General features: G+C 39.3%; 1 protein-coding gene across 3 annotated transcripts in view; it reads left to right on the top strand.

Annotated features, from left to right (window-relative positions):
* The window catches only part of CDK6 (cyclin dependent kinase 6), a 127,267-nt gene that overhangs the window by 97,267 nt on the left and 8,572 nt on the right, over nucleotides 1-21,428 (top strand). For all 3 annotated transcript variants that reach the window (XM_058041756.1, XM_058041763.1, XM_058041771.1), the window contains exon 6: nucleotides 18,924-18,974. In XM_058041756.1, coding sequence (XP_057897739.1) covers nucleotides 18,924-18,974 — 51 coding nt within the window. The remainder of the gene's footprint in view (nucleotides 1-18,923; nucleotides 18,975-21,428) is intronic.

Raw genomic sequence — 21,428 nt, 5'->3', positions numbered from 1 at the left:
TCCTCTCCCAACACCCTTTTCCACCTCCCCAAATTAAAAGTTAAACAATATTATCTCAGTGCAACAAGCTTCATCTATCCAGGGAATTAATTCTGTTTACATGGGTTTCTTACTGAGGCTGTTCATGCACTGGCTCCATGGTGTTTTAATCAGCCTGCTTTTGGTAAAATCATCAGTCCCAGAAATTCATAAGCTGCAAGATTGGCATGAATATTATGAGGTTATTATTTACTCATTTTTAAATATTAAATCATGTTTTTAGCAGTTGTCTCATTTTTCAGCCTACGCTGTCAACTCCTAAGATATGTGAGACAGTTATTGCATTACCAACTGTGCTTGAAAATTGTTATAGCAGATAAGAGATGTGTGACTCTACTGAAATACCTGTGGTGGGCCAAGTTCCCTGGTGGGCACAAATAGCAGACACAGGGAAAGAAGCTATTGGCATACAAGTCCTCTTTCAATGGTATAAATTTGTCCAATTAGAGGAGTTATCATGTGTAGAAAAAGCATGAGCTTGGGACTTGGTTGTTGTAGATAATGTATACAGATGTGATGATATCAAAACTCTGGTGATGTGAACACTGGGTTTGGGACCTACAGGCTGCCTAGAATCACAGAACATCAGGTTTTAAAAAGCTAGCAGTACACATATTCATTCTTGGCTACAATGTCTTAGGGTATTGAGTAGTTGTAGATAATCTAAAGCACTAAAATATAGTAAATCTTTATTCCCCTTTCTAAACAAGCCTTAAGTTATTAGTACCGTTTGGAGTGCAGTCATCAGATCCATTGCATGTACTTTCCTGGGTCAACTACAGAACCAGGTGGTAGAATAGGTTTGTGAAAGGAGACCATAAAAGGAGTGTGGCCAGCTGGACTGAGGAAGTGATTGTCCCTCTGTACTCAGCACTGGTACGATCACACCTTGAATGCTGTGTTCCATTCTGGGTCCTTCACTTCAGAAAGGACATTGAGGTGCTGGAGGGTGTCCAGAAAAGGGAAATGGAGCTGGTGAAGAGTCTAGAAAACATGTCCCATGAGAAGCAGCTAAGGGAACTGGGGTTGTTGTGGAGAAAAGGAGACTTGGGGCAGGACCTCAATGCTCTCTACAACTGCCTGAAAGGAGATTGTAGTGAGGTGGGGGTCAGTCTCATCTGCCGTGTCTCAAGCGACAGAACAAGAGGAAATGGCAGTAGGCTGAGCCAGGGAAGGTTCAGATTAGGTATTAGAAAAAAAAATTCAGTCCAGGAGTGCTCAGACATTGGAATAAGTTGTCCAGGTACATGGTGGAGTCACTGTCTCTGAAAGTGTTCAAGAGATGGATATGGCACTTGGGGCTATGGCTCAGGAGTGATTATGGTGCTGCTGGATTGGTGGTTGGAGTGGATGACCTTCAAGGTCTCCTCCAATCCCAATGTTCCTGTGATTCTGAGAAGGAGGACCCACTCAGAATGTGCCCCTCACTTCTGCCTCTCCCTGACTTGTGAGCAAAGGAAGAGCAGCAGATCCAGCTCTGCAGTTGAAGTTTCAGGTAATGCTTTGTGGGATGAAGATGATCAAGTGGTTGCAGAAAGAAATAGCCACGTGTAACAAGAACATCTTTTTTTAAACTGTCTCCAAAACCTGAAGGTGGATGGAGAAGTTTGAACTTCTGCCACTGAGTGAAGAGGCTAACTTTTTAGCAGGATCATACTCTGTAAAAGAGTGAAACTGGCAAGGCAGGAGAGGGTGTTGTGTGGTGTTGTGTAGTGTTGTCCCCAGCTTCCTTGCACTTCTTTCTGTGATGCTGGGCAAGCTTTCACCTGCCTCATCTGTGATATGAACCCCAGGACTGTGAGACTTCTGGTCAAAATAAGGGTTGCAATATATGTGGGAGTTAGGAAGAACTGTCAGCTGAGAGTTGAGGCTAAGGGTGGAATTCACAGTGTCTTCTGGGCTTTGCGAGGGTTACACTTGGCTATTTCTTTCTGCAACCACTTGGTCATCTTCATCCAACAAATGACACATGCAAAAGAGCATGTATAAGTTAAATTTGCCCGAATTAAAGCCACTCTAGGAGTATGATTATTGTTACCTGTCTGCTAAAATACTACACACACAAACACACGCACACAAAGGTATCTACAGAGGAAGTCAAGCCATGAGTGTGTGAGCTACTGTATGCATGTCCTTATCCAGAGAAAGATGTTCAGTTCCCATTTGTTACCAGAGGCAACAAAGTGATAACTTGTAACAGAGCCTGCAGTTCCCTGGTGCTTTGAGTGGGACAGGCAGCTTTTCTCTCAGGAGAGATCTGCAGTCCGGTTCTTCCTGAGTCTGTCCTAACTAGCATCAGTTTCATCTTGCACTTGTTTGGTCTGAATTAGCTTTCTGTAGGTGCTAATCTCTCACAGATACAGGCTTTTAAGCTTACACTTTCAAAAAAAAAAAAAAAAAAAAAAAAAAAAAAAAAAAAAAAAAAAAAGGTATCTATCTGGCAATGTGCCAGAGAGCCACAGATTCTCATTGAGCTAAGTGTGTTCTTCATCTGGAGACTGAAGTGAAGAGGACAGTGGGCTTTGGGGAAAATTGTTCACAGAAATGCTACTACTGGAGAGAATTGCTTTGGAATTTAAAAGTACTGTGTCCTCTACTCCTGACATAATCTGGGTTAGTCATTCCTTATGATGAGTTGTTTTGCTGTTGAATGGTCTTGAGGAATAATCAGTCTGCAACTTTGCAAATGCATACCCAACGAGGGGGTTGTTATGTGTGCTAAATGGCCCTCAGTTCACATTATCAGCTAAATATTATCAGCTAAATACTTTGCAATTGAATACAGAGCTTGTTTTTCTAAGTATAGGACATATTCCTGCTGCAGTCCAGGTGCATCAGTGATGTGACTGCAGATACTTGGGTTTGGATTGGTGCAGGACAGAGAGACTACATATTCATATAAACCACCATAAACAGAACTATCTTAAACTGAAATCAGTTGATAAACTTAGCCTGATTTCTGTAGGAAAGGATTATATTCCTTGTCTTTTTAAAATTATCTTTATTTGCATGCCATTGTGAAGTGTCAACACACTTGTATTTCAACTTCTTGCTGTGTGTATGGATATTGCAGATGAAATCCTGGAGTTACTGAATGTGAGAAAGAAAGACAACTCTGATTGATAGTAGTGAGAACTTCAGTTTTATTTTACCTTTCTGCACATACAGGAACAGTACCAAGAACACATTCTTTCACAGTCTGAAAAGAGGCTCTGAAGATGGTAAAGAGCCTCTAAAATATGAATACTGCCATGCAACAAATTGTGAGGCATATTTCTATGACACAGTATCATTTCAGATGCATCTTAATTCCTTGTCAGTTATTTTCCTGTGCTTCAGCATATCTGATAATTTAGTCCTCACTGTTTTAAGTAGGCACAGTAGCTATGCAGCAGTAGGAATATTTGGCTTTGCCTAGTAGATCCTGTATTCCTCCATTTGGAAAATTTCTACTTCTTTTGAGTTCTTTGCTTAACTTTTTCTTCTAATGCTGTGTTCTCTTATCTTCAGCACATTTCTGAAATGTCTTTCAAAAGCAGAGAAAAGTTCTGTAATATTTTTTCAGTGTTCTTTAGGTTGGAAAGAAGAGAAAACTAGAGAGATAAGCAGAGGACTCTGTTAAGAAAAGAAAAATTAGGATGTATAACTGGATGTTGGGAGGGAAGGTATAATAAAACCAGTAGAGCCATGGCAAAAAGCAACTGAATAAGTACAGCCATGAATGCTGCTTATAAGTTAGGTTTTCCATATAAACTGCCAAACATTTTAAATGTGGTTTAAGAGAGAACTGGTGCCTTTATCACACAGCAATTTAAACACAGACTTTGCAATCACATTATCTGCTGTTTTCCAGTGAACCTTAAACCAATATATCTAGTGGACCAAGAGCTCCAAAGTGTAATCATTCACTTGTGTGCTTGCTTACAGTTAGATCTTGGTAGCAGAAAGAACTAAAATAACAACATATTCTTTCTGTTTTGTCTTTTGTTCTAACAGGCAATGGTGGATGTTGTAGCTTAGAACTGTAAAAGCTACACAGCTTAATTTGCAACCTTTGAACCAAAGTACTGTACAATTCTGGCCTGAGTTTGTTTCTGCCATTTTTGGAAATTATCTTACTTTGTTACAAGAATGATTTAAGTTGCAAGTGCCATAAAAATTCACCACAGCCCCAACCAACTGTAGTGGGAGAAGGTTTGCTCCTTAGAAAGATCTTGTCAGCATTCAGAATTCTGTGCTTTGCACTTTTTATCCTTTATTCTTCTGCCATTCATGTGCATAGGGGTGTGTGGGAGGCTGATCATTTTTCCAAACTAGACCTAATAAACTGGGATTTTTTTCTTCCTCTGCAGATAAGTGGCCACCTTACTACGAAAATTTTTTTCAAGTATTTTTAAGGTTGAATGGACACAAGCCACAGTTTAACTTAGTGACCTTAGTGGTCTGATAGAACAACAGCAACATTCTGCTCCACACTTAAGGAAACTTAATAAAAAAGGAAGAAGAAGACTGCACTTGTTCATGTTATTCCAGTTTTTTGGATAATGAGGATTGTTTTCTGTTTAACCTTACCTCCAAGGCAAAACTTGCATTGCTTTAGGCAAAGGACAAACACACTTTAATAGAGAGAAGGGCAAACAGTCAGAGTAATGCCATAAGTATTGAGTAAGAAATGAATGCACTTCCAAGACAGCATCACCTCATTAAAAGAAAATTACCATGTTGGTTTTTAGCTCACATTTTTCCTCAAGCCTTTTCTAGCTGATATCTGTTTGTCTGCAGTTGGGGTGATTGATAGCCGTTAGTCAAATCCAGTAACCGTATGGGTTTGTGGTTGGAGATGGGTGGCAGTGCCAGGCCATTCACTTGTGGTTTTGCTTCTAGTTTCCAGCTGTGCCAGACTTTCAGTCAGAGGAATAGATCTGTTGGTAAGGGAAACCGTTGATTAACCATAGAAACCAAAAACTGCCACTAGCCATGACAAAAACCCAGAAGGGAACCCTGAGGCAGTGGTACAAAGCCCCACAGAAATGGTGCTAGCTGATCAAGTTTAATTTGGCTGTTTGGTTCAGGTGTGGGATCATGTCAGGCAAGGCAGTGGCCGAGGGACCAGGAGTGGGACCGGGTGGCTCTGGGCTGGCAGGCAGTGCCTGCACACAGCCCAGATAGCACCTCATGAGGGAGATCTCCTCCTGGAGAGCTTCTGTAGCTTCTTCATTGCAGGGGGCACAACACTAGTCTGAAATCCCCCCCGAACACATAGTCCTTAAAAATACATGCATTCCTGAGAAGTTAAATATTCCAGTCTGTGACAATCTGAATTAGTCTTGCCAAAGGTCAGAGGAAAAGAGCTTGAGGTTAAGAGAAAGACCACAACGTGTCAGTCGTGATGTAAGTCCTTAGTATTAACATCCTAGTGTTTGCAATGGATATTTGGGAATGCAGCTGGCAGCAGAAACATCTGGATCTGAGCTATGCTGGGAACAGTTTCTGGCCAGTAGCTGTGAACACCTTTGTGTCCTCTGGAGCATCTCCAAGACAAGTTCATACCTGTGATAAGCCCAAGCAGCCTGAGGGCTGCTTTGGTGGGATCCCCAGCTAGGGACTGTTCTTAGCAGTCACTCCACCAGCCAGAGAGAAGCAGAGTAATGTCACCCCTGCCCCTTGCTCTCTAGCCTGAGGAGGGATAGCCAGCTGTACACTGCCCAAAGACTTTCTGTTTGAAAGGGTCTCCTGGCCCTTTCACACAGCTTCCCTCTGCAGGAACTTGGCTGGGAGAGACTTTGCTTTCTGCCTAGAGTTTGGCTGGGGGAACCTCTGTGTACTTTCGTTTGACTCGTAATACAACTAAACATTGTTTTTATTTACTTTTCTCTTTCATAGGAAAATGGTTACAAAACGGTATTTAAATTCCTGGGATCCTTTCCTGGACACTGGTGCACTCTGGAGAGGAGGGAAAAAGACTAGACTTTAACTGTGATTCATGTTGCTGAGCTCCCCAGTGTGGGAGATTTTTTTCCAAATTTAGTGTCTAGTCAGACATTTTGAATCCAGGCAGCCTTTACTGAATTTTCTGTGTTTGATTGTCCAGAAAACAAGTCTAATAATTAGCTATCATTGGTCAGTTGTAAAGACAATATGTGCTAGTTGAGAAGTATATAGGACTAGTCTGTCTCATATTTGAGTTTTTCAACAACTTCAGACTAGCACTTCTCCATATGTATTGGTCACCAAGGCTGTTAAATGTTTTTTTATATCTAATAAAACCCCATAAATGTGCATGAGAGAAGTGGAAAGCAAACCTAAAGGAACAGACAATCTCTGAAGTTTATAAACAGCTAAGGATAGCAGGGCAAAACATAACAGCTTTCTGAGACGTTGTGTACTATTTTTTACCAAGTAAATAACTGGCTGTGAGAGAAGACCTCAAATGTCAATGAGAAAGCAAGTCTGATATTTAGATTTCTGAAAAGCAATTTCTCCAAGGAAATCATGGTGCCCAAAGGCAGCTCCCCACTGTCTCTGTGGAAAAGCTTACCTATATTGCAGGGCTGAGGCCACTGCAGAGAACTTGCCAGTCTGTGCATTGCAGATGTCAAAACCTAGATAGATCCTGACTTGGTGAGGAAGGGAGGTGGCCACAGCCTCCCCTGCCTGTGTGTGCCATCACGTGTTACCCACGTGTAGCTGGAGCTGCCACTGCCATCAGGGGCCTGGTGTTGGCAGGATACAGCTCACCCTAAGCCACAGCAATTCCTGACGCTTCTTCCTTTGAAGCCATGGTTTGCTTTGTGATATGAAAGCACGTGTTGTTGCCTTGCTTCTGATTTGTGTTTGCACACAGCCTGTGGCACTGCCATTACATCTGCTTGCTTGCTCTGCCTGACCTGCTGGCCCTGTGCAAACGAGTCCATGTGAGACAGAGCCACCATGGTGTGCTGACTGCTGGAGACAGAGCCAGGGTCTGACAGGCTCTGGGTGTCAGCATGTGACCTGCCCGGCTGTTCCCTTGTGCTTGTGGCATGCTGTGTTTTGCAGTGTTTTAGGAACCCTCCATCTGGCATGGTCAAACCATGTGACTTCTTCCAGAAACTCATACATAATCTGCTCTGCTTTCCTTTTATAGATGCACTGAATGAATTCCATCCAGATGCAACTCTTAAGACAAACTCTGAGAAAGTATTTCTTCTTTTACTTAAATATTCTCCATATTCGTAGCTTCTCTCCTAACATATCGAAGTTGGCCAGTAGTAAGTGCTTCTGGAATATAGACATTTGTCAAAAACAGATTTCATCCAAGGGATTACTTCATTTCCACTCATTTATTCAACTGAACTGGAGTAAATTGGCACGAAGATTCAGTTACTATTGATTTTCACTGAGTCTGAATCAGTTACCTAAAGGTACAGAACTCAATGAGCTATATCATCCAGAATTTCACCAACTACACTGAATTATCAGATCTTTTTTATTAGATTATGTCCATGAAACAGGTTTTATGATTATGTCAGTGCAGCATACACACTGTTCTACACAATTTAATAATTTTTTAAGTGCTCTTTATATCCAAATAATTTGGGGCAAGCTTTCAGCATCTAAAGAAATATACATAGCAGGAGATCTTTGTGTAATGTTTCTATCTGTAGCTATTAAATTAAGCCTGTTTGGCAGTGATGAATCATACTGTGCTGCTGTAAGAATGAAGGTGCTCAGTTAAACCTAGATCTCATCAAACCATTAGCAGTGAAAAAGTACATGTGCAGAGTCATGTATTCTGTATTCTGGGTGGGTGTCCTACCCACTCAAGCAGAGAAACAGACTTGCTTGCTTCTCTCCTGCCTTGGAATCATTTTTCCATTCCTGTGAAGTAATGCAAAAGGAGAGGTAGGTGATGCTCATCTCCTGGATCTTTTAAGACTTTGATTTTGAGGTCGTTTTGCTGGAAAGTGCGAGCTGAGTTTAAAGAGGGCCTAGACTTTTTAGCAAACCCTTTATTTTTGGCAAACATGCCAGACACAACTGTATGAAAAGCAAGGCATAAAATGGCTTACCACAGGAGGAGGCTTTTATTTGATTATTCACTTGCTCCAGAAGAGGATTCTGTTTTTTCTTTAATTCTGAACAAATTAGGTTGGGATTTTTTCCCAACCTAATTTGGGAAATGACAGCCATCTCCATGTGGATCTTGAGGAACTCTTTGTAGTGGACATAAAGGTGGTGAACACTGTGGTAATTGTGGGGAAAGAAGAGTTCAAGATATGGGTCATTCAAGGAGCCTGCATGTGCTCAGTATTTCAGAGACTGAGGGAATGTTCATTTTGTAAAGATGGAGTTGTATGCTTTTCCCATTAAGATGATGTCAAAAACCAATAGAGCTGTGCCACAGATAAAATAAAAGGCTTATGGTTCAGTAAGGGCAAAGCAGAGATAATAGCATAAAAAATGTTGCAAAAGAAATTTGGGGAGCCTGGTAACACACAAATCTACAGCACAAAATGTACTGCAGTTGCAGAGGGGAGGGTGGCATCTGAGCAGTGTCGTCACCTGGGAGTTAGGTTTTCAGTTTTCTCTTTAATATAAAAATTAACTTACTCTTTCTTTTGGTCAGGATTCAAGTGGGGAAAAAATCGTGCATGAAATCACTAGAAGTTGAATAGGATAAATAACCAGAGAGCTCCTAATAGGTGAACTCAGATTACTGTGCACTGTCATGGGCCAGTGAATGTAAATCTCACAGCTTCTGTGGCCTGAGTAGAGTGTATTGCATGTGACAAAGTATTGCTTAGGGCAAAGTTGTAGCTAGTTTAACTGGCCTTTGAAAACTGTATCAGTTTTCCTTGCATGGTTGCTGTGCATAACTTTCTACCTTAAATATTTATCTCAAGCTTTTCTGCAGGTGTTTATCAATTCACTGTAAGCCAGCACAGCTGCTAAAAATTAAAGTATTTTCTTCACACCATTCTTCTAATCCACTTTCATGTCTTTTGACACTCAGACTCAGCAGCTGGGGAAGAAGGTTGAAATTGAAATTTAACCTCTGCTCACATAACAGTTAGCCATTTAATAGTGAAATGTTTTCCCTGCCTTTCTTGTCTGAAGGGTTATAATCCATTTACAGAATTTTTTGTGACCAAAGGTGTTTTATTACAGCTGAGGGTGATGAGACGAATTAGTTGTGGGTGGGCACAATTCTGATGTTTCAGGTTTATCTGAAAACTTAGAGGCTTAGAGCAACAGGTGCCATTAACACCTAGTATGGGAGCAAATGAAGTGATCACAGATCAAAACATGAACTTGATACCACAGGAGCAGCTGAAGCCCAGATGGAGAGAAAACCCAAGGATTCTGCCTCTTAGCCTTTAATGGTTTTTGAGAAGGGAAAAAAAATCGTTTTTTGTTAGATTTTATTCTGTATTGAGAATTTCATGTTCTAGATTGTGAGAACGTCTTTGAATTCTATATTTCCCTTCAAACATGGAAATTTGTCATCTCTTGAAGCTCCCTTTTCTGAAGTCTCACAGTGCCTATGTGCAGCCTCCATTACCTCATTGTCACTCTGTCACTGTACTACTGCAGCTGACTAAAAAGATTGACTTACAGAATTTTTCTGATGCTCTTATAGTCAGATACTTGCTTTTTTGCCTTACTCTTCCCACTTCTAGAGTCTGTTGGTCTGTTGGTTTTTTTCAAAGTTAGACTAGTAATTTAATCACATAGATGTACCATTTTCTGTGTTGCTCATAATGGTGAAAATAAATCATCATTTGTGGCATTATCTTTTCACATTATTTTGTATTAAGTGTTTAGAGTATAAGCTCTTTATCCATTGAGTAAATTTCCATCTGTGAAGCTTATTGCTTAGCATTACTAAGATAGAGATGAAGCCCAAGAAAACCTGGGAACTCATACTTGGATGTTAATTTACTCAGTATCTTTGGGGAGAGCAGATGAACCAGTGTGTAGAGTGGTGAATGTGTTGTAACTTTATTTTCCCTTTGATGAGGAGGAACCCCAGGTAGGTAAGAGTTAGTTTCCTTTGGGCAGTAGTTATGTGTGCATAGTCTTTCACCTGATACAAGAATGGTGACAAGGTTGGACATTTGGTTTAAAAGAATTTATTCCAAAAGAAGTCAGCCTAATGGCACAAAACCTTTTAATCTAAAGCTGTACCATGAAAGCAATCTGAATGAAAATATATCCAGTTTGTGGAACATTATTGAATTTTAATGAGAGGGCCTTAGACTTTAAAACTTGTTCTGTATCCATCGCCTTGATTAAAACTAGTTCAGCATTAGAGGCACTCCAGAGCAAAGCCCATTTTAAAAGGGGTTTTTACACCAGTAAATATGGTAAATGTCAACAGATGAGCTTTCTTGAAGTCATCTTGGCAGTGCAAGAAAAATTGTAGAACTACAAAAAAATTAATTAATTCTGTATCTCTGAAAACTGTGATTTGAAAATATTTTCACAGTGAAATTTCATACAGGATAAAGGAGTAGATACTTGATGACTGCTTTCATTTCATTTAATTGATAAAGAGTAGGAACAGACTGAAACTCCTCTTGCTTACCTTGAAGTTTAGTCTTTTGCTGTGATATTGGTGTTATAAAACCATTTCTTCAAAATACAGGATTTAAAGGGCATCTTCCATCTGGCTAAAATGTGGCATTTTGGAGTTCTGTCTGCTACATTTTTAAGTGAGGCGTAATTATAAGTTTTATTAAAGAAGTCGTGAAAAACAGCTCTGACATGCTCTGGAGGGAGGATATAGATCTGTTCAAGGAAAATATAGGCAAATTTGTTCACAGGCATGAGGTTAGATGTTCACAAACACACACACACAAACACACACTGCCTGCACAGTGTCCTGCACACTGATTTGCACCATTGCTTGTTTGAATGAACAGGAGAGTGAGGAGCCCTCTTGGCTGCTACCCTTCCACATAGGACAGCCTTTATCTAATCCATACCTCAGTTATTGCCTTCAAACCCCACAACTGAGTTGCACAAGAAGGGCAAAGCCATGTGACAGTTTTAAAGAGTGCATGTTTAAACGAGGATATGAAATAAGTTCATGAAAGAGAAGAGAATGCATCAAACTAAATAAGTGATTATGGGAAGACCATGACCATATTGTATGTGTCATATCAGTATTTCTTTCAGGCTGCTTTCAAAAGGCAGAAGCCTGCAGTTTAGTTATGTCATTAAATTTCAAACTGGTGATGGACAAGTAGATGTAATTTACCAGCACACAATGATGAGATGGGTGTTTAATACACAGTTACTTATTGCTGGTAGAACTGTCAGTAAAACAAAAGGAATGCTTCTTTTTCCACACTGAGCAGAGACTTTTTTTCCCTTCCCTTTTTCCAAGGTCAGTTGTGTATGTATTTACAGAATTTGCTTCAAATGTTGCCACAGTTTTCAAGGTGCCACTATTATATCATGCTTCCTGAGCTGAGATAACAAACCCTTAAAGCCCTAGTGAAAAAACCTACAAATCTTGCAGGGAAACAAATGTCCACAGATAAGAGAACTGTGACGTGCGTGATGAGAGAGTAAGTGAAGGACATTCAACCTATCAAGGCTCTTCTGTTTCAAAAAATAATGTTCAGTGATGAGTTCTGAAGCAGTTCTGCCCAGGAACAGATGAGATCTGCCTATGTTACAGCATATTCTGGTCAAAGATCGTATCTACACTTATCTTGCTTTTGGGAACTTTATATGTGTGGGTATATATGTGTACACATACATATAATCTATGTATCCTCCTTTTGAAGCATGATTTTTATTTCTTAATAGAGGCTTGAAAGTAGATCTCAGTTGGCTTGAACCTGGGGTCATTGATGTCTGTGGAAAAGCTCCCTTTTATGTCAGTGGTGGGGAACAAGGCCCATCATTCTGTTCCAAGGCCAGCTGGGACTATACTTATCTGAAAGGTACCAATCAAATTTTAAGCAGCCAGAAAAAGATTTCCTTTGCCATTTTTAAGGAAGCTTTGAAGATGGCTATATTTTCTCTGACTTAGGGAGATCATTATGTATATTGGATAAACTTCACTCTACACAGTAGGCTGGCCCTGCTTTGGTCATAAAGCTGTACATGGTGCCTCTGTTTGGCTTCCCTTTTATTAACATTTCCCTTTCAGGTATGCATGGAAAGGGAACATCTGAAGTTGGGTCCTTCCCAACTTGCTGGCTTGTATCTGCACCCAGCTCTGAAAACTCTTGGTTTGCTTCTTCAAGAAAGAGACCCCATATGTTTCTTATGAACTAGACCAGATGTACATTTGGGGGTCAGAATATTATCTTTAGTCCTAGAATTAGTTTGCTTCATTTTGAATAGCAATAGGGAGCAAATTCAACACACTACAGAACTGGAAGTTTGCAAAACTAACACTTTTTTTTATCTGCTTCTGTGTACTGGGTGACATGAGAAACTCCAGGAAAAGTAATAATTGTTGTAGGTTTTGATGCATTAGATCTGGTTCTAATAATAGTTCAGTACTGACATAGGCTTATCTTAGAGTTCTTATTCACAATTGTGATACTATCAAACTTGAAGGATGATAGATTTTTGAATGAAAGAAATTGGGCTTTTAAAGGCTAAAATGAGAAACTCAAGATGGCTGATCTGGTTTCTGTCAGATTTTAGCTGAAAAGTATTTCATCAGTCGTAATGTTTATCTGTGTCATCTTTCTTACATACTGGAGGAGAGAAGATAAGTTTTGTAAAAGTTTTGAGCAATTTTTGATCAAGTATAATAACCTCTACATGAAGTAACTTCTTCCTATGAAGTGTCTGGCACCCACCCACACAGAGATACTATTAAAGGGAAAGGAGAGAGAGAAATACAAGAAAATGTTAGGTTTAAAATGAGAACTCTGAATTACACAACAGCTGAGCAAGTCACTTTTGACTGGAAGTGAGTAACTGTCCAGAGTGTGAAATCTTGTCAGCATAGCCTGTTTTCAGACTAAAGTTTCATATTGCACCTTATTCATCTTACATGCCAGAAGGCCAGTGATCTTCGTCTTTAAAAGGTGATACTTTTTTTTCTTTTTTTTTGCTTTACTTTCTCTTTGCATACCTGTAGTAAAGACTTGTGCAGGCAATTTGTCAAAGAGAAACAGTGGTAGCAACAAGAGTGGTTAGGAATCAGCTCAGAAATAATCCCTCTGAATAAAGGTTTCCACAGGACAGTCCAGATCATGTTATTTCTAGTCATCTCATAATTTCAGTTTTAGGTCATGTATGGCTTTAATCCTTAAAATGAAAATATTTTCTTCATAACAAGCAACTAAGATTCTGACAGAATTATTTACTAGCTATTCACATTTTGTAATATGAAAAGAAAAAACCCATCCCATCCTTTTAATATATCTCTGACTATATAGTTTGGCAGGTTTCCCATGGCATGATGCAGGATTCCTTGGCAAATGTTACTTGGCTGTAGCTTTTTTAGATTCTTCACCATCACTTCATTGCTCTTACACACTCAGACATACAAACTCCTTAGACTTAACTGCTACAACACAATCAGATTCTAAAATTTCATGTACAACTTCCATGTACCCTCATTATACCATTCTCTTTACATTTTTTTCTTCACTATGTCAAATAATGACGGACTTTAAACACCTCCCTCATTTTGTATAATGCCTTCAAAGCTGCAGTTACATACTCTGAATTCACTGCTCTTCTTCCCAAAACAACTTCTCAGCATCTTCTCAACCAGAGTGCCTAAGCCCCGCTTGCCCAAATATTAAGTTGTACCCTTTCCACCCAGGATGTTCTTCTCATTTTAGGGAGTTCTTGTAGGACTTCCTGAGTACGCATGGATCACCAATATTCAGGCTTTTCACTAAGAATATTGTATGTATTCAAGTTAGTAATTAAGAGATTATCCTTATCCTTTTTCTGTGATAACAAGGAAGGGGATGGAATTCCTAACTTCTGTTGTCACAATGAGTGAATGGACTAGCAGAAAGAATCTAGGTAGCTATTTTGTATGTTATTTCTTACATATCTGGAAAGATACTAGGCTTGTCTGGCTTTGGAAGCCCTTGTATTGGCAATTCCAGAGCTGTCATGAGAGCTCAATTACATGTTTTGGTTAGAAAGTGAATTTCTTACCTTTTTTCATTCATCAATACATTCTTTCTTCACGTGACCTTTCTTCCATGTGTCCATTTTACCAGTGTCAGAAATGGAAAGATAGTTTCCAATCAGAATGTCACTAATTAGTTAAAAATGTCAGTCACTGTCAAGAAACCTGCAGAAGTCTTTTCCTGTGCTGCGATGCAGATGGTTTTATTGGGTTTTTTCTTTGTGTCTGCATTATAGATGTCTGCATTATATATTTGCCTAGAACAGTGCTTATCAGTTTCTTTAATTCCAATCTTTATGAAAATTCTAACTTTCCATATGAAAAGCTTTAGATTCTCTTTGCTTTGTAGACCAAAGTCCTAAAATAAAATCTAGAAGTAATGTGGCTGGCTTACAGTTAAAACTCATTTATCTCTTGCATGTCATTGCATTGTCATTGTATACAATACTTTAAAAATTGCTTTGGCATGTCTGTAGAGTTGCACCAGGGAAAATTCTTTCGTGGAGACTTGCTTAGGAAATGTTTATATCTCAGTTTTTACTGAGTAGTGCAGACATGAAGCACAATGTCTATGAAATAAAGAACTCAACTTTTCAGACAGTAATATCCAGTTCAGATAGAAAGAATATTCAGTGAAGGTGAAAGTCGGCATGAGCATGCGCAAAAGCTGAGCTAAGGCATGAACAAGAGAAAAAGAGCCTGAAGTTAGTAAATGGTTAAAACTAGTTTGTTCAGCTGTATATAAGCATGGGAGCATTTTGGCCAGAAAATTAATGGTGCAAGCCCTTTTAAACTATAAGCAGATGGTAACATTTCAGGATTTGTAGGTTTTCCATTGCAACCTTACGTTGTGATTGGTATTTTTATTTCTGTACTGTCGCAGAATCACAGAATGGTTGAGATTGGAAGGACCTCTGGGTGTATCATCTGGTCCAAGCCCAGGCAGGATCACCTAGAACTGGTTGTCCAGGACCATCTTCAGATGGCTTTTGAATATCTCCAAGGTGGGAGGGTCCGCTACCTCTTTGAGCCAGTGCTTGGTCACCCCCACAGTAAAACAAAACAATTCTTCATGTTCAGAGAGTGTTCCTGTGCTTCTGCTTTCACAATGCAGACTCATAGCTAATATCCAAATTGTGCAGCTGCACATTTTGTACCTGAGGAGCTAAGGTACTTGCTTATTGGCTCAGGAAGGGTTTCTTTTAGCAGGACAGTGTAAGCAATACAATGCCTCCATCATATCTTCCTATCTGCTAAGGGCATTCTGGCACACACCGAAAGGCTTTTCCTCCATACAGTGGGTATCACTCCAGAGGCAGTGGATAATGGCCTCACTTCAAAGCCAGGAGGAGGAGTGGCCAAGCAAGATGGATACTTGCATGTTTCTTTGCTCTGTTGCCCTGAAAAATCAAAGAAGCAACAACCAACAAACATGGGAACCATCTGAGACCCCTTGAGCAACCAGGGAAATTAAATGTCACAGGTGCACTCCAAATCTTCTTGTCCTATCTTCCCTACTTGGTGTGTGTTCCATAACAACAATGGTGTTGGAGCCTTCAGAGCGTGGATTTTATAGCAAGCAAAGTCAGGGATGTTTGAGAGGATTGAGGAACCACAAAAAAGGCAAGTACATCCCCATGGATAGTTCTTTCATCCATGGGAATGTCCCTCTTTCTTGAGATACATGTACTCACAGATTTTAGGTGTTTTTCGAAGCCAGAGGGCAGACTCACATCCCCTGCCACAGGATGCAAACCCAGCTCCATGCCTTTTCTGAAGAAAAAAAGAAGGAATTATACAAAATCAGGTTCCAAAGTTTAACCAGTCTTACACAGATTATGATCGCAGAGAGGAGAACATATGCTCAAGAAAGAACTTCTGGATCAAGCTTGCATAAATAAACCTCAGGGAGTGAGTGGGTGTATGAGTCAAGTGAAAGATACAAAGAACAAAGGTGAAATTTTATTTTTCTGTGGCTGCTGAGTGTTCTCAATTCAAAAGTGGTGGGAAAGCTGATGTCCACCTTTAGGAATCTTTAAGTGTCTTGACGTGAAAGTTTTTATGTGACTTGCAGAGCTGTCAAATCATTACAAAAGAGTAACTAGTGCCAAAATGTGAAATGAGAGCTTTGTGCAGTTGCTGATTAGATGAATCTGTTTCCCCAATCATCCATCCAATATTCTAATTGAACCTCAAACCAAAATTCATGAGGCAAATTTCATTATTGTAGTGATGCCTAACGTGGAGTTGGCATCCTGTTGTAGTCATGATGGTGAGATGGATAGGAGGCTGAAAGATGAAGTAATAACACTTCATTGTGATGAAATATCAAAGTATGTTGGAAGGTCACCTTGTATTGTATAATTATACTTTCAAAAGAACTTAAATTCTTGCTTCAGCCCTCAGTGAATTTGAGACAGCAGCAATGATGGGAAAAACCTTCCTTAAAAATCCCAAGAATTGTACTTGTTCTGGCATGACACTGCCTAAGGTGATTTGCAAACAAGGCTGCCATTGCCAGGCTTTCACAGTAATGCAAGGTTCAGCATACATTTTAAAACATTAAATCAGTTTTCCATTTGCATAGATATGATTATTTGAATGTGTAGATTCTGTTAGCTTAAAGGGCCCCAATAATCTAATGCTGGAGCTGAAATTAAATATTCAAAGTAACTGTATATTAATAATTTCAAGCAGTAGACCAAAAAACGTTTCTGCTTGACTTTGGAAGATACAGAGTGTGTCTGCTGCCACAAGCAATGCTAGGGTTGTAGCTATTGAATGTTCTGAAAATCAGGCTGAAAGCTTAGGGCAGAAATAGATGCTCCTGTCTGAGTGGGTTAAGCTTTGTGTTTTTGTAGAAGCCAGTATTGCTATATACCTTAAAGCTTAAACCCAGAAATCCCAAAGTATGAGTTGCAATAGTCTTGTGAAAGTGGCTACAATTAGTAAATACCATGTGTATCTGGGAAACAAAATATTGCGTTATGATTTATTCACAATCAAAATAAATGGAGCTCTTTATGGACAAGTAACAGGCCACCACATTTTACATCATCAGATCAAATCTCATGTCAGATGGTTTCAAATCATATTTGATTAAATTGTTCTCTCAATGTCTGCACAAAGCAGTTTGGAGTGTAAGTTGATATGACATTACCTGAATGGCAGCACACAAGAAGGAGGCAAAATGCATGTTTAGTTCATCAAAGAACAGCATGTCTGCCAGTTCACTGCTTTTTCTGGATGGCCCAGATTTCTGCAGAGGTTGTTGTGCCTAAGAAATGTCTCAGTGCTCTGTGTCCACTTACTGTATTTGGAATGGACCCACAAGACACGCAGTGACATGGAGCTCTGGTGCCTTTGCGAGAGTGTCAAGATGGAAATTGCCAATTCTCAGTATGAACTCACAGTTAGCAAAAGGAGATCCAGATCCTACAGCTGCTCCTGCACATGGGCAGTGAGAGGGGAAGGACTGACCATAGCTGACTACTCTTTGTTCTCCAGTCTAGATGGGAGAGATCTTCACCTGTGAAACGCAGCCGTGAAATGATGCCTTTGGCTGTCGCAGGGTCATGGACTTCCCTCAGACAGGAGTATGTGGAGAGAGGCAGGAGAATGGGTGTTCCTCCCAAACCAAAGGCTGCCCTTTGGAAGCAGAGGGTTATGCACTGTCTGTCAAGTCACTGTGTTTCAGCTGAACAGTTCTAGAAACTGTAACCATGACTTTACAACATACTCTGTACTTAGCCGAGATCCAGAAGAGAGGGCAGCCTGGCTATGTCATCCCAAGTTCCTGTCTCAGTTTGCAGTGTGTGTGAGTTGTGTTTCTTGGAGTAATCTACCATTTGTTGAACCAATGTGGTACATGACATCTGTGGCCTGATCTTCACAGATCCCTCATTCTTGGCTAGATCTTTATTCATCTGTCAGTAAAATGTTGGAATATCTTTGGAGTTTCAACATAAAAAACACAAAGCTGGCAATACAGCCATACTGCTGTACAAATCAGAATTTCATATTTTACATTGGCATTGTGGGGTTGATAGCATCTTATACATGATAAGTGAAAATATTTTAAATTGCACTTTGAAAAGAAAAAGTGTGTCTGGAAATATTTTTTGTCACTGTTTTTTTTTTCTTGAAAGCCTTTGGACATTCAGCCTAACAATTTGTTTCTTTCCTGAATGTATCTTTATTTATGCAGCAGAAGTATTCCTCTACTTCAAGGTAAATTCTGTACCGTTTCACACCCCATTGTTTACAGACCTTCATGAATCCATTGTCATTTATTTGACCCCTTAAACCTAGGAGCACATTTCCAATATGCAGTATGCAAGAAATTTAATTTTCAGTTTATATTCATAATAATTAATCTCTAATGTTTTTATGTTTTAATGAATTGCATGACATTGTTTTTGTCTCTCTTAGCAGCTATTTTAGTGTTCTTTGTAATGAAAACGATTTTGTTAATGATATAATTCATAGCACTGTATTAGTTGAGGGAAAATTATGTCATTCATGCAAAAAGGCACAATTAAATTTTCAGAAGTAGTGTATTCAAAAATACATATCATCTGTCCCCTTTTGTTACCAGTTTTAGTAGAAACTTGAAAGGTTCACTTGCAGACTGGATAAAGCATGGAAGCAGAAGATAGCAGAAGATGAAGTCTCAAAAAACCCCCACGTTTTCACCCTACATTGGAACTGTCAGCTTTAGATTTATATTAATTAAAGCAAGTCACATTCTAAAAACATGTTTTTATTTTTTCAGACCACTCTTCCGTGGAAATTCAGATGTTGATCAACTAGGAAAAATCTTTGAGTGAGTAATAACTAATTGCCTTATGTCAGTATCTGTTTAACATTGAAACCCTGTGAGATTTCTTTGCCAGGTTTTTATGCAATAATGTAACTAGAATTTCCATATTTCCTGTTGCTATGGCATGCAATATGATATTTCTGTGTATTCTGTGTCAGAATGGAAGGAGGAAGCAACATGGAATATAGTTCTGCAAAACTGATAGCCATAATCAGGAAGTTAGGAGACTTCTGGGTTTGGGCTTTTTAAGTCTCTTAAACATACTGTGCATGTACCATTCATACATATTCATAAACAGTTAAATGCAAGAGATTCTCTTAAAGTAAACAAACACAGGGGGGTTTTGTTGTTGTTGTTTTTTTTCATTGTGCATTGCAGAAAACAACATTAGAATACATTAAAAGCTGAAATCTCTGAGATTGTTACCAACAGCATCTTTGCAGAAAAAACTTCCAAACATAAAAAAATGTGTTAGCTTTTAAAATCTATTTTGTAGCCTGTTAACAGTCCATATTTTGGTCTGGAAGGTAACTCTGAGAACTGAGGAATATCAGCATTTTAATATGTGCTTTCTCAGAGATTATTTTATTTTAAAACCATTTTACAGTTCTAGGAGTTTGTGTTTTTCAGGTACATCAAATATGTTTAGGAGGCAGGTAGACTGTCTGAGATGCAATACTTCTCATCCAAAATTCAGTTACTGATATTACCAATATGATAATTAAGTAGAATTATATTACTTCTTGTAAAAGCTCTTCAGACTAAGGAACTTTTTTTTTATTTTTAAGAGGCATGTAACTTTAAGATGTGATGTATGTATCATGTAGGTAGGAAATCAAAACCACACAGAGCTGGTACCAATCCAGAGAGCAGCAAATGCCTGTTTGCCTCTGCACCTCTGTCTTCCCTTTCTGTATGGAGGGGCTGCAGGGATACAGGGATCTGGATGAAAAAAGAAGTAGCTAGCACAGAGAGAGTGAGAGAAGTATTATTCCAAAATGTTATTTTCTTGAAGATATTCCAAAGAGAAGATAGTAAAATTTCTAAGAAAAGCTTAAACTGAACAAATAATTAATTTTCTCTGTTTAATCCTGTTTCCAGTTCTCAAATCATAACAGATCTGTTTCTAAACATTTTCATTATTCAGTGTGGGGTTTCTAAATTACAGGTCTTGATTTCACAGAGTTGACTTCCCTTTCCTGCATACCATACCATGAGTATGTGACTCACTTGTGTGGTTAATTTGTCATGCGCTAAATAGCTCTTCCTGCCCAATCCAGAAAAATCAGTCCTTACAGTTTACTTTTTCTTCTTCTGCCAAAGCTACTACTTTAGTCCTACAATATCCTGCTTTATTAAATGAAGACAGCTTTGATACATACAACATATTTTACAATTAAAAAAAGACATAGCTATGATTTCTTTCATTTGTGACATTTAAGGGGAAAATTAAAATTAACTGGGCTAGGATTTAATGCATAGCTGCTAGTGGCAGCCTCCATCAGAGATCTTTCCATCCCTAGGGGCTGAGATTACCTGTGCAGAAAAGAATTCACTAAGAAAAGAAAATGCTGTGCTAAATTTAGAAGAAATTCCTTATTGCACATCTACTTAAAGAGAAAGTTTGGATTTGCTTCTTTTGTACTGTTCTTCCTAAATAGTTGAGAAGTTTCTGTCTTGGATTCTGAGGGGTTATGCCAAGTAGTGTTTATTTTGTGTTTTCACAGCTGGAGAACCCCCCACAGTTAGGCCTAGCTCTTTTTGTAGGAGGGTTGCTTCTTTCTGCAGTTGTGACTCATTCTAGAGATCCGTTTGGACAGAAGGAAGTTTCAGGATTTCTATACAGTCTGGACTGATGTATTCTTCAGATAATGGTGCTATAGTCTGCCTTTGCTTTGCATGTGCATTGTGATTTGTGTCAGTAAAATTCCACTGTGTATGAGGGTAAATTCCTCATACATGGCTCAAAATGTTTTCTTGCTTTTCCGGGACACCACCAGCTTGTGGCATATCCTCAGAGATTTCAGGCTGAATGCAATGGTTTGAACAGGCTTGTCTCCCATTGTGATCAATGGGAGTGGAGAGTACTCAGCATTTCTCAAGACCAGGCCTGAACCTTTGGCAGGAGGTGAAACTTTCCCAAGCTACTCCCAAACTTAGTCACTGAAATGGTGATGCTACCAGACCATGAGAGTGGGAGCAACTCCTCAGACATTCATTATTAAGGGGGTTTGAGTACTACATGTGTGTAACTAAAAATGTCTCTCCTTTGCACTCTGCCTTGTGCAGCCCACCCCTCTCTGACAGGCTGCCTCCTGGTTTCTTGCCATTAGCTTTGCCTTTGCCTGTGCCTATTCTGCCCCATTCTGCTCTGCCATGCAGCTGTACAAAACAGTGGGACTAACCAAACACATTTGAATGAAAAGATAAATGTCATTGTTATTTCAAATACTTAAC

Source organism: Melospiza georgiana, chromosome 1 (genome assembly GCF_028018845.1).
Source record: "Melospiza georgiana isolate bMelGeo1 chromosome 1, bMelGeo1.pri, whole genome shotgun sequence".
In the NCBI taxonomy this organism is placed as follows: domain Eukaryota; kingdom Metazoa; phylum Chordata; class Aves; order Passeriformes; family Passerellidae; genus Melospiza; species Melospiza georgiana.
This window is presented reverse-complemented; position numbering and strand designations above follow the sequence as displayed.